At 33.3% G+C, this 20,646-nt stretch overlaps 1 protein-coding gene across 1 annotated transcript in view; it reads right to left on the reverse strand.

The window, feature by feature from the left end:
- LOC140440075 (integrin alpha-PS5-like) overlaps positions 1-16,523 on the reverse strand; it is a 77,151-nt gene extending 60,628 nt beyond the window's left edge. Inside the window, exons 1-2 of the mRNA XM_072530343.1 lie at positions 16,250-16,523; positions 1,700-1,803 (exon numbers count right to left, since the gene is read on the reverse strand). Of these exons, the coding sequence (XP_072386444.1) occupies positions 1,700-1,803; positions 16,250-16,428 (283 nt within the window). The 5' untranslated portion in view covers positions 16,429-16,523. The remainder of the gene's footprint in view (positions 1-1,699; positions 1,804-16,249) is intronic.
- Between the last annotated feature and the right edge of the window lie 4,123 nt (positions 16,524-20,646).

Here is a 20,646-nt window from a genome sequence, read left to right on the forward strand (position 1 = left end):
TGCATGTGGTTACGTTATGGTACTTTATGAACTGAATACATTAACTCTACAAACAGCGAGCATGAATAAAACTAGAAGCTTTCAATGTGTGGATGTATCGTCGAATCCGAAGAATCCCTGGACAGCACAAATGCCGAATCAAAAAGTTCTACAACGATGAAAATAAGAGAGCAATTTTTATCAGTGCCAAATAAAATAGCACCTAGTTACCTTCTTCTAGTTCTAGTTCTTCTTCTTCTTCTTCTTCTTCTTCTTCTTTTTATATAGACATGACTCTGTCTGTTTTTCAATGTGCCTCCAGTAAGTTGTCATTCCATCGTTTGCGTGGTCTTCCTACTGACCGTCTTCCTATTGGGGAACCGTCTCTTGCCGTCTTTACTACTCTATTTGTTGTCATTCGGCTTATATGATCGTTCCATTCTACTCTTCTATTTCTTACCCAGTTTTTGATGTTCTCCACCTTGCCTCTATGTCGTATATCTGTACTTCTAGCTCTGTCCCATAGTGCCTTACCATCAATTTTTCTGAGTGTTTTCATCTCTGCTGTTTCTAACATCCTTTTTGTTCTGTTTGTGTCAGGTCTTGTTTCTGCCGCGTATGTCATTATTGGTCTGTTGACTGTTTTGTAAATTCTGCCTTTCGTTTCTTTCCCGATATTTTTATTTCTCCATATTGTTTCGTTTAGACAGCCTGCGGCTCTGTTTGCTCTATTCACTTGATCTTTCACTTCGGTTTCAAGCTTTCCATAGCTAGATCATGTGATGCCTAGATATTTAAACTCCATCACTTGTTCTATTATCTGACCTTTTAGCTCAAATTCACATCTTAGTAAATTTGCTGTTATAACCATGCATTTTGTCTTTGTTGGGGAAATTAACATGTTAAATTTTCTGGCGGTTATATTAAATTGGTGCATCATACGTTGTAAATCATCTTCACTTTGAGAAAGTACTATTGCGTCGTCTGCATAGCAGATTATTAGATAGCCTTTTTTAGTTCTTACTTTTTTTATTATTTCGTCCATAATCAGGTTAAAAAATAGAGGACTCAGGAAATCTCCCTGTCTTATCCCATTGCCAGCTTCAATAGGGTCGATTAGTTCTTCTTCTACTTTTACTTTTATTGTGTTGTTTTGGTATATATTTTTGATCGTTTTGATTATTCCTAGAGGTATGTCTCTTGCATTCAGTAAGTGGATAACGTCTTTTAATTTGACCCGGTCAAATGCCTTTTTAAGGTCCACGAAACATAGAAATTTACCTAGTTACCTGGTACATCTATTATAACACGAAAAATAGTAAAATACAACATCCACCAAATAATTCTAAACGATATTATAAAATAGAGGAATTCATCACACAATGAGCTAGGTTAGGCTTTAAATGTTTTACGAGCAGCAGAGAACAGGGAAAGTTTTTCCAGGGTAATTGATATTAATCATTAATAGAGATAGTACTTAAAGAACAAAAAAGTATTATTTAGGCAAAAAATCTTCTCGACGCATCTTAGTTTTAATACCAATAAAATAATAAAATGATGTTGTATTTTGTTGACTTTATTATATATCTAAAAATGTCCTCTATTAGGGTTTCAAATTATGATCGTAAATTACATATATTAATTAAATAAATTAAATTGTTAATGCTTTTAATCTAGGCATTTAACCAGTTTTTTTATCTTAGATTAAGAAGAAACTTACCAACTTCTATAGCATACTTGACACATCCATTATTATTTAAAATATCACAAGCAAAGATTCTACCTCCAGTACTTTTACTGAATTTTGGAGCACCCACTATTACCCTGAAAGAAAGTAATCATTACTACTTAATAAATAACTAAGCACTATACTAAATGAAGAATTACATGTAAAAAGCCTTCCAATAGGGAGTTCCAAACTTGTTGGTGCTGCCATATTGTTGAAGCTAAAACTGCCTGTCATTTACTCAGTATATTTTGACAAATTTCCATGGATTGATATATCGTACAATAATACGTTCAAATAATTAAATTGTTGTTTAACTCATTTTACCCATTTAACCCATTTTACAACATTAAAATGTGTAAACCTTGACCTTAGCCAGAAGGTTACACGAACTTTACTTTACTTTTAACGTGGAAAATTTGATCAAGTAGTACAAGCGATATATGATTTGATGCGCCTTAGCAAAACGAGAACAACTATATACTTCCGGCTTTATACCGTCTGTCCGTCCATCTGTTTGTCCTAAAAATAACTCCTCCGTTATTAGAACAGAGCAAAGGAAGTGTCGAGTGAAAAATTATAACCCAACGATGTTATTAAAGGTGAGAAATCTGACTTCGGACTTCCGGTTTCAGAGTTGCAACCGAAAGTACTGTTTTAAAGTCGCCAAATCAGTACAAACGATATATTCGACATGCTTTAGCAAGATGAACACAAATATATACTTCCGGTTCTTACACCACTTTCTGTTAAAACTTTGTAACCAAAACTGCCATATTATATATTTTTTATTTAAACATAGAGAACCCACATCAACCACCAAGGGTTATTAGTGGGGGACATACACAGTAGTACAGTTTGATAAATTAAAGTTTATTATAAATGTTGACGTCTTTTAGAAACTGCAATAAATCCGAGATATTTGTCGTAAGCGCACTTCTCAGATGCTCCACGGTGAGTTGAGTAGAGCAGTAGGTACAAATCGGAGCTGGTTCTTTATTTAGAAGGTGTTGGTGTGTTAGTATTGTGTGGCCGATTCGAAGACGATTTAAGATTACTTGATCTCTTCTTTTTCCTTTTTGTGGTAGGCTCGCGTCTACTCGAGGCTTTATTGTTTTCAATTTAGAGTCTGTTGCGTCCCAGGTTGCTTGCCATAAATTTATTATATGATTCATGGACTATCGTTTATGGTCGGTGTGGGGATATTTAGTAATTTCTGGAACATTTTCATTTCTGATGGATTTTAATGCCAATTGATCAACTTCCTCGTTGCCTTTAATGCCAATGTGTGAAGGTATACAGATAAATGTAACTTTTTTATTTGTATGGTGTAGTGCATTAAGTTTATTTCTTATATTTTGTGCAATAGGATGGCTAGAGAAAATTGATTAATTGATTAATTCCATGAATTCCGCTGAGTGAATCTGTGATGATTAAAATATTATTTTCAGTCATTGAAGAGGAGTTTTTGATAGTTTCTAATATCGCTGTGGTTTCCCTGGTGCAAATGCTGCAGTGCTGTGGAATTCTAATGGCATATTTGTAATTTTTATTTGTGAAGGCTGCGCCATGGCCATTTTCAGTTTTTGATGCATCTGTGTATGCTATTATAATTGTAGAAACAGTATATGTGATATATCAATCGACGCGTATTAAAAAGTGTAGTTTGAATATTTAGTTACGGTTTTGATATCATTTCCAGTTAAAAAGTTATGATCGTAAGTTTGGCAAAAATGACTCAAAATTAGAGATATTGTATATCAATCAGCACAAAGTTACCCGAAGAGTTCAAATAGCATTCAAACGCAAGACTTACGAAGTCCAATTGCTTGTTTTATCAAAATTGATGCTATGTTCGGGCAACGTGTCGCATACTTCGCCTATTTTACTGAAATAAAAAAGAGAAGATACCAGTGGTTGGCTGTATACCATAGTTTTAAAAAATATACTTCTTTTTCTTCTTCCTTCTTGTACGTAAGTTTTAAAGCCTGTTTCTTCATCAATATTAGCCTTCTAAATTCTTTAAATTATCGCACCATCTTTTTCTTGGTCTTCGTCAATACTTCTTCATCCATTTGGTGACTTCTCTCGTACTATTCGTACTATTGTATGCTCTGCCATTCTACTAACGTGTTCGTTCCAATCCTGTTTTCCTGTTATCACCCATCCATTTATGTCTTCAATATTGCATGCTCTTCTTGTGTTTTCGCTTCTCTCCCTATCTAACTACAGTGGTGTTAAAAAGTCCTGCATCACTTTATCAAATACATGAAGATAGAAGTTTAAGGCAATTAACTTAAATATTTTTTAACCATTTACTATCTACATCAAACAGGTCTTTAAACAGAATATTATAAAATGGAAGCACAGCAAAAATTTTGATTAATACAAAAAATGTAGTTCGGAAAATTTTTTATTCGATATTACAAATATTAGGCTATTTCCATCAAGATGATATTGTACATCACATTGAACTAATTTAAACTAATTTTTCCGTCGACCATCCATTTATGATTAATTTTAACACCCTCAAAATCATTGATTAATGACCCCTATTAATAAATGATTTTCTATTAATGAACGATTTTATTATATGCAACACAACATACATTGCTTGTATAAATTAATTTAACCACATTTAACGCTCTGTGATTGGCAGTGACCTGTGGTGTAGGCAACCAAACATAAAAAAATTATTTAAAATGACATAGCCGCTGTAAGTACTGTCTGTCATTATTTATCGTTAAGTAAATAAAAATTTAAACTAAGATATTTTTATTTCTGAAAAGTTCGGTCGACGGAAAAGTTTTGTAACGAACTCGTGAATTAAAATGACGATTAACAATTTCGAACATTAACTTAATAAACTAAAATATCTTAATTGTTAATCGCCCTTATTAATACATTTGTTGGTTAAATAACCATTAATATTTAATATTAATTGTTTTTAATAACTAGTTCACATCTTTTAGTCATGTAACTTATTAATTTTTGCAGTTCCTCCATGGAAATACAGTGATGCCAAGCGTGGATTAGAGATTCGATTAATTTCGTTTTATTTGTGGGTTTGCTTTTGGAAAATATGTTTAATATTCTTTGCCACAAATTCTCGATGGGATTGAGGTCCGGAGATTGCGCTGGTCAGTCCATCCTATCAATTTCATTACTCCTCATCCAAGCTTTAACCAATTTTGCTATATGGTAAGGAGCATTATCATCTTAAAAAATAAATTCTTCATCGCCAAATAGGTCTTTTTTAGTACGCAGCATCTTATTCTGTAGCATCTCAATGTATTTGGTATCATTCATTACCCCAGAGACAACGTGTAGGCGACCAGCATGATTATTAATATTGAACGTGGATTCATCACTAAACAGTACACTCTGCGACTGCTCTGCTGTCCAGATTCGATGTTCCGTGCCGTGCCTTACATCCTCTAAGTCCAAAACTAAGCAGTCTTGTTCTCACAATGGAAGTGCATACGCTTACACCTGTATATTCAGACCACAGCTTCGTCAATTGGGTGGAATTAAGGCTTCTGTCTGCCAGACATGTTCTTTTTAACACAGCGTCATCCCGAACAGAAGTTTTCTTTGGTCGCCGCCACTACGCGGTCTGTCGTAGATGTTTCCTTCTTCAGCATACTTCTTAATGGCTCTAATTACTGTAGATTGATTACAGTTTACTGCGGATGCTATTTCGCGACTAGATTTGTCGTTTTTATGATGAAAAATAATTTCAAAACGCTTTTCGTCCGATAAATTAGTATGTTTGGTCTGGGATGACATTATGACCTTTTTATCAAAAATCAAAGAGCGAATATGTTTTAGGGTAACTACAGTGTTTATATAGTCAAATTATGTGATTAATATTTAATTTAATAGTACTTTAATGACTTAATAATCACCTCATAATTTTCTCGGATTATGGGAAATCCCTTCAATCAGATTATTTTAATCTTTTCTGTAGAATTTTGAGCTAGTAATTAAAAAACATTAGTAAGTATACCGATAATGCTAATTACAAGACCAAACTTAAAATGAATTAGCGAAATTATACAAAAAAATTGTGTTAAACCTCAAAAACTATAAGGCGCTTAGGTGATGCAGGACTTTTTAACACCACTGTAGGTCTCTCTCTCTCTCTCTCTCTCTAGGTGTTTGTTCTTTCAGATTTTCTCATTAAGAGATACCGTCGCTTTACTTGATTTTAAGCTTTGTTGTCGTACTTCTTCTTCAACATCTCCCTAACTAGTTAAATCTATTCCCAGATATCTAAACCTTGCTTCCTGCTTTATTATTTTCCCATCAATTTTGATTTTACCCAGTCACCCAGTCTGATTGCAGTTTGTACTGGTATACACTGTGTTAGTTTTCCATTTACCTTTGCCTGTATTCGATTATGGAAGTAGAAGTTTTCGATAGTTTGTATATTATTGATTGGTATGTTTCTTTTATACAGTAAGTTTAAGACGTCTTCGACTTGGACGCAATAGAAAGCCTTTGTTAGGTCTATAAAACATAGATATGCTGGTTTAGTGTACACGATGGCCTTTTCTGTGATTTGTCTTAGTACAAATACGGCGTCTACGCAGGATCTTCCGGATCTGAATCCTTGTTATTCATCTGATAAAGTTGTAAGTTTATTGATTATGTTGGTTAGGACTTTTGTGGTAAGCTTAAGTGCGGTGTTTAGTCGATTTACACCTCTATAATTGTTGGGGTCTTCTTTATATCTTTTTTTGAACATTGGTATCATTATGCTGTTTTTCTATGCGTCTGATCTCTTGCAGTGCAATATTAGTTTTTATATAAGTTTTGTCATCTTTAGGGTTATACTTTCTTCTTCGTATTTTAGAAGCTCGATTATTCCTCCTAGTCTTAGTGACTTTCTATTTTTAAGTGAAATTATGGAAAAAATAATAATAAAAAATATACTATGATGTAAAATCTCCTTGTATAAAATTGTATAAAATTAAAAATTTTGAAAATTTCCAAAATGTATTTATAAATATTTAGTTCGTTTTCTGTCATATTGAACCATCCTCAGTAAAAAAGTTAAAAGTAAGTATTACCACGTTAAAAATTAAAACAAATGTAAACCGTCAGTATTTTACTCATTTGTTTTAATTTTTAACGTGGGTAAACCTATTACTCGGATTTTCACTGATGATTCTCGGATAGGATGGAAAATTTTCTAAACCCGTTTTGAAATTTTTTAATTTTTTAATAAATTTATACCATATACACAATAAGTTTCTACTTCATAGCACTTTTTTGACAACAGTAAGTCAACAAAATGTAAGATCTACCGAAAACATCGCATTAATCCGTAAGAGTGTGCAGAAGAATCTGAGACAGTTAATTTTACGTTGCTCGTAAGAACTCAGACCCCCCTTCACTGCCTTTTACAGACCGCAAATTGCCAAATTTTGCGTTCGTTATAACGACGTGTGTTCGCTGAAATGTACTCTGGAGCAGTTATAAACTAATTTTAATCTAAAAATCATCTACAGGCCCATTTTTGAATGAATAGGTACATCAACAAACAGAATTTGAGACAATAGCAATCCAGATGAGATCCAAAATCGTTCAATACATTCCGAAAAAGCTATTGTTTGGTATAATATATTTTGGGCTGGCGGCGTCATCATCGATATTTCTTTTAAAACATTGGCAGTGCCATCACTGTCAACGATGAGCACTGTAGATCAATAATTACAAACTTATTTGACCTGAAATAGATGATATTGTACAAAGACCTGAAAGATTCAGACACGGGACATTTGGCTTTTTAATTCATCAAAGCGATAGCAAGCTTTTTTTCAAAAAATCGACTTTTGAAGCTGTTTTGCAATTATTAAGCAACATTTAACAAAAATAACTTAACAAACTCTCATTCTAAAGGATATTCTATGCTTTTTCAGTAAAATTATGACACTTTTCGATATAATTTACCGGTCTGAACCTTTAGTATTTAAAATTAAATAGCGATCTTACAATATTTTTATATTTCTTATAATAAAAAATGACATAATCACTAAACTTATCCAAATCAGTTTTTAGATATGGACAAAGGGTGTCAGAAGGCTTATTATTTGCTAATTTTTTTGGTCTATTACGGATACCAGATTTTACCCATCGATAACTAGCCAGTTCCGTTCATATTTCGTTTACCTTTCACAGTTACCGACTGTGTATTCTGATTAAAAATTGCAAAAGCCTCATAGTCTCCAAAACATTGATTGTTCAGTCTTCTTCATATAGACAGCTAGGGTATTATGCCCATCTGATGAATATGATGCATGGGTAATAGACCTATCATTAGTCGTAGGCTCTCGGGACTAAAATTAAACCCTGCCCGAATCAAGTCTCGCTACCAAAGGTAGATTACGACGCGACGCCCAATAAATAATCTTATTCTTCTATACTCAGTGACATTAGAAGTGTTCCACCCAGAAGGAATAATTTCTTGACCTTAATTTTTTGGCAACATGGTAGATTTACATCAAGAATGAAACGATAACGTTGTCAAGAATTTTTATTAACAAGTAATCAAAAAAAAAATTAATAATGTGTTTGGCGACCCCGTAGCTGAATACACTCCTGTATACGTCTAGGCATGGACAAAATGAGATGTTCAATGTCTGCTTGTGGCTTCTCGTTCTAAGCAACTTAAACTTCATGTATTAACTGTGCCAGAGTCTGTACAGGATGGTGCAAAGTGGACAGTCTCCTTCACATCATATCCCATACATGTTCGATAGGATTTAAATCCGGAACACGGGGCGGCCATGGCAACATATTAACGACAGCTTCTTGGAAAAGTCCATAGTTTGATGAGCAATATGGGGACGCACGTTGTGTTGCTGAAAAAGGACGTTTCGACGGCCGTCGAGATAAGGCAGTAAACTGGTTTGTAAGATGTCTTCAACATAACGCGCAGCTGTGATATTGCCTCGAATAAACACAAATGGTGATCGGTTACCATAGGCAATAGCCCCCCAAACCATTACTCCAACTGTCCTGTATACATGCCTCTCAACAGCAAACCCGATATCTCGTCATTCTCCACGACGGCGTCTTACCATCCTACGACCATTATGCATTCCTAAACAGAATCGTGATTCATCGCTGAATGCTACATTACGCCATTCTGCTACCCAATGCTGCCGTTCTCTGCACCAATTGAAACGTTGATGACCGTGGTCCGCAGTCTAAGGAAACACTAGTCATGGGCGGAATGAAACCAGTCCAAAGGCTCGAATACGACAATATAATGTACGCATACTAACAGGTCTACCTACTACTTCAAACCATTGGTCAGCAATTTGACGCGCAGTAGCAAAACGGTCTCGCAGAGCCGGTAATCTAAAGCACCTATCTTGATGCTCTGTGGTATGCCTTGGTTGACCAGTTGGTCTCCTTCGTGTTCCTCTACCTTAGTTTGTCCACACACGACAGACACGCATAGCCGTCATTGCCGTACAATTAACACGACGGCCAATTTCGCGATACGACAAACCCATATCTTTATACGCAATAATTCTACCCCTGTCAAAATCGCTAAAATGGTGGTAATTATGGTTTATTCGAACTCGATGCATTTGCTTAAACTGAATACAATTAGACTGAGGAACAATAACTAAAAATTTCTATATGAACCGGTTTTCACAAGTCGGTCTCTCACAAAAAAAATTTAGAAGATAAAACTTTATTTTTACAAAAAGTAGAAGCGATAAACCATTGGTATTGTTATCATAACATGTTTTAGATATAGTCATTCTGTTGCCAAAAAATTAAGTTCAAGAAATTACTCCTTCTGGGTGTAACACTTCTAATGTCACTGAGTATATTATCATGCGTAATCTCAGCTAAGCGGTCATGATCAACGAACATCAATTTAAAGCTATCAATATTTGTAACATCTCTACATAGTGCTTAATCTTTTAAATGATTTTAGTTCGTATGTAATCGATAAATAAAAATCCCACCATGACTCACATAAGTAGGATGTGAATTTTACAAGTAAAATTGTTATCACTTGTTTACTTTCAGATATTGTTAATAAAAAGTGTATATAACATACACCATTCATTTTTTATATAAAATTGCATTACAAAACACAATATATATATATATATATATATATATATATATATATATTAATGTGATATTAAAAGTCAGAGGTGCGCCAAGCAATTAATTAGCTAATTAATTAATTAATTAAACTTATTTAAATGATGCAATTATGATTTTATCACACTATTTAATTCTCTTATCTCAGGGTTATATTCGTGCTTCAATATCTATGCTTTACATATGATAGGTAAGGTCTATTGGAATACCGGAATAATAAACATATATGATACAAAATTATATATTGAAATAAAATTCACACTCAAATATCTTAAACAAAAATATCTCATACAATGATTATCAAAATTTTGTTCTACGTAAGTGAACCTTCAAAAATTAATGTTATATACTATATAAATTAAAATTTCAAATCAAAATTGTTGTTCTATATCTCCTGATAAATATTTCTATCTTTTCTGAAGCAATTAAAAGAAAAAAACTTTGTTGATAAAGAAAAACTGACGAATGGTAAAAAAAACTATCTCTCTGAAGATGAGTTGTCCAAATCCTGGTTCCTTGTAGCCTACACTATCTATTCTTCGCAGTTCCCTAGGTAATCAGCAATCTTACAACAAATTATTGCGAGCCTCTCGTCTTCAATGATCTCCTTCAGATGCACGTATCGTTCAAAAGACGCTAGCCTCTTCTCCTCTCAATAAACTGAATCTCTCGTTCCGGCCTGAATAGTGACTTTTGGAATATATAAGTAGAAAAGTATGACTTACAATATTTTACTGGATCAGCTTCCGTCAGGATACACCTAGTCCACGAAAACTTACAAACATTCACTTCTAATGCTTACTATCACTTGGGAACCGCCAAAGAACAACGACTGTTCGCCTTGCACCCTTGGAAAACAACTGATTATCTTTTCCTCCTCAAAAATCTAGCTAAACTCTCATTCCTACATAGCTATCCCACCTTTTTTTATCTCCTCCAATCAAAGCTCGTCATACGTATCCCCATCTACCATTTAGATAACAAACAAACAATTTTACCTACAATTATAAATTTCCTAAAATCTATTAACATGCTAATCGGTTCTACAAATTCTTAAAAACTAACAGAGAATTATACATTTTAAATATTTCGATTCTATTGCCTTATTCACCGTATCGGCGTACAAGTCTATTTGGAAAATCCACTTTCATTGTTCCATTATTTCACTACATTCACTCAAATATATTTTACAAAGAAAATAATTTATGCATATCTTTAAATTTTGTTTACTACAGGTAATCCAAAGATAATGGACTTTCAGTTTTTTGAAATATCTTTTATAGTTTATCAGTTGAAATATTTTGAATTATTATATTTTATACTTTGAAATATATTAAGAGCAAGCCAATATTATTTTCAATTTTACATAGCATAACAATATATATATACATAACAACGAGACATAAGTTAGGGATATGGATTATAAATCGCTTATCTGCATCAACAATTAACACTATTTTTTTGATTTTTTTATTCAAAGAAATAAATAATTCAATTAAATTAAATTTATAAGTTGTTTATAGTGTATTATCCCATGAAATAAAGCTAAAAAATAACTTGAAAAATAACTGTTCGATATACCAATTTTTCAATACTTTTTTCATTTATTTCAATATTTTAAAAAAACTACGCATTCTAGATAAGAACGTTAATAGACGACTTTCTTGAAAATACTTGCTTTTTAAAACGAGAACAAAAAAGTTATTGGAAATTAATCCCGACAGTAGGCATATTTTCTAATTGTTTATAATTATTCAAATAAATAATAAAAACATTTAAAACACGTTTCATAATGTAAGTTTTTGTATGGTTACTATATTTGCGATAGACACAATCGGTCCAGTAGTTTTTAAAAAATTATATTTATTTATCCCATTTAAGAGAACAAAGGTCATTTTCAAATGGCTGTACAGGTGCTTTGTCAATAATTAGAAAGTTTTTTTGTCTAAAGTCATGTTTTTTAAAAAAAAATTTAATTGATTACTTACAAATAATTGAAACAGAATGATTTTGGATATGGGCATTATATAGGCCATATCCCTAACTTATGCCGTACAGTATTATATTAAACCTAAAACTAAGATTAATACCATTACAATAATTAATATTAAACTCAACAGGATTCCGGGTTGAACCGCGTCGATTATCACTGCGCAGATCTTTCGACATCCTCTCTCATGTCTTTTTCAGGGCTTCCAAGATCTCAGTTTCCCGCTCCTCAGTCTACTGCTACTGGGAACAGCTGACAGTTCATGGGTGGAGGTTGTCGTGAGAGTTGGCGTTTAATAATGTTGGATAAATCATATAATGTTTATTAGATTGTTTCCATCAGGAGTTCCATATGGTGGAACTCTAGATGTAGTTTACCCCCTGCATGGGGTTGATTAACTCGAACTCACTGGTTACTTATAATTACTTTATGGGTTCTCTAAGTACAATAATAGAGAGAATACCCAGTTGACAGATGACAACACTAGCTTCGTCTGTTAACTCTTAATTCTTAATTCTTAATAATCTACTTCCGTTATTTTCCAGATATTTAACTCACGTGCGTTTGTTTATACATTTATGTTTTTCTAATATACACAATATTAAATAAGCTTTTGATTACATTGCAAATTTCACTAGTTCAGCATCTCGGTAAGCGTGTTCTATATACACCGATATTTTCAATTTTATAAACAAACAATCGCATTGAGCAATAAGCAATGATTAATATTATTAAAAGGATTGTAAATTTTTAAACTGAATTGGGTTACTTAGATCTGATTTCTGGATGCTTAATTAAATCCCGTTACAGGCGTGGGGATTGGCGCGAGGATTGGCGCGGGAGTTGGCGCGAACATTCCTGACCGTAGGATTTTGATTAAAGGGTGGAGCGAACAAGATTTTCTTTATCAGAGGTCTCAATGTCGAAAATAACCGGATATTGCATAAACTCTGTGTTATTCAAAAGCAACTTTGTTATTTTAAATAGAACACTCTTTATATTATTGCATTTTTACATTTTATCTAAAGAGTAGACCACGTTCTTTCGGGAAGTTACATCGAAATTGAATATCTAAATATAGGGTGTTCACAAACGATACGCCATTTCTTTAAACTTCAAACTATTATCAGTCAACAAGTTTAAATGAAATGATACTCTGTATTTTATAATTTTAATGAAATATAAATCAATTGTCTTTCAAATGGTATTAGAGTTCTCTATATGTTTTGACATCTGTTTTCCATAAATTTAATTTTTTTTTATAATTTTCAAACTAATACTTTTAACAGGTAACCTAAAACTATTCATTTTTATAAATAGGATTTAAAATGATATAATGTTGAATGCTCGAATAAATGAACTTTGATCAAATGAAAGGCAGATATCGAGCACAGTTTATTAATTAAATCTTGCCCAAGTACTTTCGCTTCCTTGAGCATCTTCAGGGGCATTTCGTCAAATTTGGTCTATCCAACAATCTTTGAGAATGTTATAAACATAAAATTGTCACACTACACGACACAAGGATAAACAGTTCAAAAATTTTTTAAAAACGGCGAAGCTACATGTTGGTTGGCATCAGGAGAGAAAATATTCATCAAATCATTCTTTCTCCTGATGCCAATCAAAAAAATTGGATTTAGCTTGATTTTTTTTTGTAAATTGGACAAATTTGAATGAATATGAATAAGGATTATAATTCGCAACAATTTGTTATCGGTGTACTGGTGGCCTCGGCAAAAGCAATAAGGCATGTAGGACAAATGTTACTTAAACAAATTAAACCACATTTTACTTTTGTCAGGAGACAAGATCATTTTAAAAAATTGTCGACCGGTTTTTAACCCTTAAGTACCATGGCGGGGTCAAAATTGACCCCCCGCGTTTTTAATGCCAAGTTTCGCTGCCGAAACATAGATTGAGCATTGCGCGCTTTCTGCTAATCTTCGACCGGTAGGTGATTTATCGATCTACGAAAATTCCGTTAGTTTATCTGTTACTACTGCAGAGTTAGGCATGCATAGGGTCAATTTTGACCCGCTTATGGTATAAGTATTTCTAGTGCAATTAACGAGTAATTTGAAATGGCGGGGTGTAGTCGCAATAAACGTCCTCTGACACAGGAAGAACTTGAAGAGGAGGGACAAAAAATTATGGACAATGGACTAGATAGTGACAGTAAGGTTTTAGACTAGGCTAGTGAACACAGTGATCACGAAACAGACAGTGAAGAGGATTGGGACGATGATGATAAAAAAATTGGCAAATTAATAATTCCGAAACTGGTATTGAATATTCGGGTGAAGAAAGTGATATAGCTGACTCAAGGGATGTGTTTTATGGCAAAAATAGGTACAAGTGGTCTAAAACTTCTCCCACCTTTTCTCGTACACGTAAACATAATTTAATTAGTCATTTACCTGGTGTTATTGGAAAAGCTCGAGCTAGTATGCCAGAGAAACCAGTTGATGCTTGGGAATGTATTATTAGCCACGATATATTGCAAGAAATTCTTGAGAAAACCAATGAACGAATAACTAATATGGCTTCTAAATATAATTTACACAATTTATCGTGTCAATATACCAATCATCTTGACATAATTGAATTAAAGGCCTTCTTAGGCTTATTATATTTAGCTGGGGTATTTAAATCCAATAATAAAGATTTAAGGTCTTTATTTGCTACGAATGGTACTGGCCGTGATATATTTCGAGCAACCATGTCACTAAACCCATTTTATTTTTTGCTTGGAAGCCTTTGTTTTGACGACCCAGCTACTAGACAAGAACGTATTGCGCACGGAGATAAACTGGCAGCTATATCCAATATTTTTAATATGTTTATAATAAATTGCCAGTCCAATTATAGCTGTGGTGAATATGTCACAATAGATAAAATGCTTATTGCATTTAGAGGAAGGTGCCAATTCAGGATGTATCAAAAATAAACCAGACAAATACGGTCTGAAAATGCAGTGTTTAGTAGACTCTAAGACACATTATTTGCTAATTGGTTTTATATATACTAGAAAAGATACACGCAGAGCAAATCAAAAAAAGTTATCCATCCCCACTCTAGATGTTTTGACACTTATTCCACCAATTTGTGGTACAAATAGAAACATAACAGCAGATAATTGGTTTTCGTCCATTGAGCTCATGAAAGAACTGAGAAGCCATAAAATTTCATATGTTGGAACTCTAAAAAAAATAAAAGAGAGGTTCCTGCTAAATTTCAACCCCAAAAAAACAGGCCACCTAATTCTGCCTTATTTGGTTTTACAGAAAGCAAGAGCCTTGTATCTTTTGTTCCTAAGAAAAATCGTGCAGTGTTGTTAGTGTCAACTATGCATCTTTCCAATAGAATGGTTAATGGAAAGCCAGAGATTATAAATTTTTATTAACGAGACAAAAGGTGGGGTGGATTCATTGGATAAGAAATGTGCATGCTATAAAACTGGCAGAAGAACTCGTAGATGGCCTCAAGTAATATGGTTTCGCATTTTGGACATTGCAGGATTAAATGCTAACGTAATTTTTAATGGAGTTCAGCAAAATCAAATAATGGACAGAAGATTGTTTCTAACCTTTTTAGGTCAAGAACTTATTAAGGCCCATTTAACTCGTAGAACTCAGCAAACTTGTGTACCGAGAGAAATTCGTAGTGCCATTTTTAAAGTTTCCGGACTTCAGGAACCAATGCCTGCCGCAAATCCAGAGCCACAACGACGAAAAAAGAGGGGAAGGTGTAAAATATGTCCATATTCCAAAAACCAAAAGAAAGAAAGCTCATCGTGCGATAAATGTCGAGATTTTATTTGCAAAAATCATTCCCGCATACAGACGTTATGCATAAGCTGTGTTGAAAATTAAGGTAAAATCATGCTTGTCATTTTTGAGATACGAAATCTAAATCGATTTTTTTTATTTTAGGTAGGAGCTATGATACCTAGATTTCACCATTGGATATAAAAAACTGCACATTGTTATAATTTTTCTTATAATTCGAGAAAATGCATAGCTATGTTAATTTGACTGAATATAAAAGTTTTTTTTAAATAAAGTTATATCTAATTAACCAAATTCGTTTATTTTTATATAAATGTAAAAGTAGCTGTAAACAAAATAATTTAAAATAAAACGTTAAAATAAAAAGTTAAAAAAAGAATATTTTTTGATACAAAAAACAATGGGGGGTCAAATTTGACCCTGCCATGGTACAAATGTTACTATTTTTGGCCATGGTAGTTAAGGGTTAAGCCACATTTACGTTACTAAGTTTTTCACTATAGCACTAGTTGCAATAATAAAAATAAAGCTTAGAGAACAGATTATAGAAAATATATCAAAAATCGATTCTAGTATATATATTTTAGTGAAACTTATAATAATTTTTATAAAAACTTTACTTACAGTGGGCTGGATCCTTTTTGCAATAGTAAAGAATATCCAAAATACGATCCTTCAATTCTGTCATTAGGATTTAACTGAATATTCACTACATTTTTAACGTCAAAATTGATTGCACTTACAAAACACCCACCAAAAATTAAAATTACAATAGTTAAATAGAGTTTATAAAAGTTCATCATTTTGTATAAAAAATATTATCACAGCCGCTAAAAATATCTCTCATCAACTGCGGGTGTATTCCCAACAATATAGCGCTAGACTCGGAGGAAACCGATAAGAAAAATTGTTTTATTTGATTTTATTAATAATACAGGAAAACCGTTCTTTGTTTATTTAGTCACTCTTTCTTCGTACGATAATCACAGAGGCGTACGCATGTTGTATAAAATATAAATTATAATCAGACGGTGGAGCCACAATAGACCTCAGGTCGAGTGGAAGGGTGGTAAAGCCCTTACAAATATTAAACCTACCCTAATCACATTGTTACTTTTATAATTTTTTTCTCTACTTTTGATTTATTTCTTTTTGAATGTTACTTTTGTGTGTTTTCTCTAGAGAAAAAACACAATATAAATTATTGCCAGGTAAATAATTATAATAGTATTTTAAACATATTTGAATCGCTTATTTCAAAAACAATCGGACAGTTTGCAGAAGATGAAAAAATCGTTTTGAGAGTTCATTTGAACATTTTCACTAAAAGTAAAGTTTGAAGTTAATAGATCACACCTAATATAAGAATTTATCAAAAACAAAAGCATTCTCAATCGTTATTAAACACTTTAAGTAAACATTTTTTAAATGGACTGAGTTTGTTGATTGAAAAATCATTGAATATAATAGACCCCTGATACTTGTCTTTGTCGACTTTGAACAAGCATTTGATACGGTCAATTAACGTGGACTGCTCCAAGCTCCAACACAATGTAGAATAGATCACCGATACATATCCTTCATCAGATACATCTATTAGCATGCTACAGCCTGTGTTAGACTTAATGAAGATACTGGGACCTTTTGTATTGAAATAAACTTTCGGCAAGAGGACAACATGTCTCCTAAATTATTTACAACTTTGCTAGAATACGCTTGGCAAACAATAGATTGAAACGAATAGGGCATCAATGTAGATGGAAAATTTTTAAATAACCTTAAATTTGCAAATGATATCGTTATTATTGCAGACAGCTTTGATCAGGCACAGATAATGCTCCAAGAACTCCATACTGCCACAAAAAGAGTTGGTCTTAAAATAAATTTTTCAAAAACACAATTTATGACAAATTTAGTCCGCAACAAAAACATCTCAGTAGAAGACAAAGATATTGAGCCAGTTGACTCATATAAATACTTTGGCCATAAGATCAGAATAAGTCAACACAACCAAACAATTGAGCTGAAAAGAAGAATAAACCTCGCTTGGGCTGCATTTGGAAAAATTAAGGATATTTTTAGGTCTAAGATTCCAATGTGTCTGAAAAGAAAAGTATTTAATCAGTGTATTTTGCCAGTGATGACCTACGGCGCAGAAACTCTAACACTTACAAGAACAACAGTGAGTAAACTACAAGTTGCGGAAAGGGAGAGAATAATGTTAGGGATTTCTGTACGTGATAGAATACCCAATGCTACTATACGCAAAAGATCAGGAGTAGCAGACGTTATTGAAAGGATAACAACAGTAAAGTGGAACTGGACAGATCATGTAGCAAGATCAGTTGATGACCGGTGGACAAAAAGAAGTTTGGAATGGAGACCCCGAATACAAGCTAACAGAAATAGAGGTCGACCACCAACAAGATGGACAGATGACATAAAAAGAGTGACTACAAATTGGATTCAGATGGCGCAAAATCGGACTAAGTGGAAAAGCATTTTAGAAGCCTATGTTCAGCAGTGGACGTTAGACGCTAGTTGATGAGGTTGCTTCAGTAATGAAATGTCAGGTTTCAAAACAAAAATATTTATTACTAAACAATTTAACGTATTCACTAGCAAGAATACTAACTGCCAGGAGCATCGACGTTGTAGACAAAATGATGCAATTTGGAAATTGAGAACGAAATTCGTTGGTCTCTTGTTAACTTCTGTGTGTCGATCGAAGCACATGCAGACTTATAATTCCTAGGCCACTAGTCTTTAAAATTTATAATACTTTCCCTTTTAATTTCACAGACCGTGAATAGGTTTTGGGCACTTGCGGTAATAATGATCTCCTTGTTCTTATAGATGTCATAACCTTGGTCAAATTTTCTGAGGTTTCTTTGTATAACCCCAAAAACTCGGTTACAGGCAAGAAATAAGAGACCTCGAGATATGAAAAATTGTAGCATTTTTCTAAATCTGCGTGTATCTGTTAAAGCCAAACACATTCTTGTAGCGCAGTGGTTTTTGTTTCGACCTGGGTAGTTGTCAGAAAACAGGCGTAGTTCTTTTACATCTGTTCCAATATATTTTTTAAGATAATCTAACAGAAAGCTGCAGACTTCATTCCTCGGGCTTTTTCGTGCTCGAAAGATAAAATAGGTCTTGTACAGGAATTGCAGGAAGTTCTAGGTTCTGCATAGAATCAAACGCGATTGCTTCTACATAATCTCTTTGAATGCATTCCTCAACTTGATCATGTAGGGCAGTGTAAATTTTTTTACTTCGGCGGCAGTGGACGACTTTTTCGGCAACCGCTACTTTTTTGCTGCTTCACGAAGACTACGGCTTTTAATTTTTAAATTAAGCTCCTTACAGACATTGCATTCGTCAAATAATTCGTGCAATATTTTACCTTACCAGAGTAATGAGATACTTTGACTCGAAATATAGTTATGTGGCTACGGATAAGTTCCCTAGTTCCAGCATCAATAATGTTTCCTTTTATATTTTCCCCCCTTATCTGTAGGTATAACACCACATACCACAAGTCTTTTAATTCTTTTTAGCCTTTCTCTTCCAATGGCGTGAATACTTAAAAAACACCTACGCATTTCTTTTTTTTAGTCTGATCAACATTAACAAAGAGCTTGTAACTTCTTGTACTATATTTACCTGCTTCATTATGTTTTGTTCTTCTAGACACCTCAAACACTATTAATAATCCTTGTAGATTTATATCCTGTTCGTTTTTTGTTGTCATACCGTAAAAGTTACCAAAAATAACGTTCCTTTGATCTTCGTTCACTTTTTCAGAACATTTGAGTAGACACCTAAAAAATGTATTTTACACACTCAAAAATATTATATTTTTATTGTCTTACTTGCACTGAGGTCCTATTTGCTTTGCTTCCATGGCCCTATTTTTGTAGCTAATATATGTTTGCCCTTTAATTCTAGAGTTTCTGATAACATTACGCTGATATTCATCCGATTTCCTAATTCCCTTACGCCTTTAACTAGCAGGCTCTCCATCCTTGGCGTTTTCAGCACTGATGGTTGGTTGATCGTTGTTCATAATAATATTAAAATATGAACGTTTTTCTTCCAATATACAGACACATTTTTATAAACAGCAATAAGAACAAACAATAGAAACAGTATGAATTTTATAGGTTATGGTAAACGTTGATATGCAAAATCACAACTGACAATTTAGTGCAGAAACAACCTTAGTCCGGGATTAAGGTGGTTTAAGAAATATATGAATATTTTAAATCGATATAAAATCAACTATGCTTACGGGACTTAGGTGAATTCTGCTATAAATTGTGTGTAACCCACAGAAATACATGTTGGTGATATAAACTCAAAATCGCCAAAATGTGACTTAGGTTGTTTCTGAAAAAAGGGATTCAGTTAAGTTTTACCTTTTATTACTTAATCCTTCAGTACCAACATCACGTCTGGGAGACGGACGCTAATTTTTGGTTACAGCTACAGCAAAGAATCGCCTTGCATTTTAAGGTCAACATTACATGTACCTTTGGCTATGCTATTTCTTGATTATTAATTAGTTTCGGATATATGTTGGTAGTTTCGTTATACTTTGTGTTCAATGGCTCTCCAACCAAGTTATTTATATTCAGTGTCAGTAGAAGACAAAAGCTTTGAGGAACAAAAGTATTAAATTGTTATAATGAAATAGATCGTGACTGTGGTGATGTCGATCTGGATTGTGATAAGGATTTTTTCCTTCAGAGTAATCATGAGACTGATTTTAAAAAAGGTGTTCAAAAAGTTCAAGGTTTATAGTTTATGTGTAAAAGTTTGAGTTAACTTAGAACTTTCACAGAGCGGTCAATAAAGCTTTACAAATGAAGTCATAACAAAATTGGTTAGGGACCGGTGTGAAGGGGAAATTATAAAATCCGTGCACTCAAAAAATGAAATTGACTCTTGGAACACATGCTGCTTTTAATATTTCTGGAACTTGTTGATTCATTTTTTAATTTGTATCCGTGTGTCCT

This window comes from Diabrotica undecimpunctata, chromosome 4 (genome assembly GCF_040954645.1).
Source record: "Diabrotica undecimpunctata isolate CICGRU chromosome 4, icDiaUnde3, whole genome shotgun sequence".
Classification (NCBI taxonomy): Eukaryota; Metazoa; Arthropoda; class Insecta; order Coleoptera; family Chrysomelidae; genus Diabrotica; species Diabrotica undecimpunctata.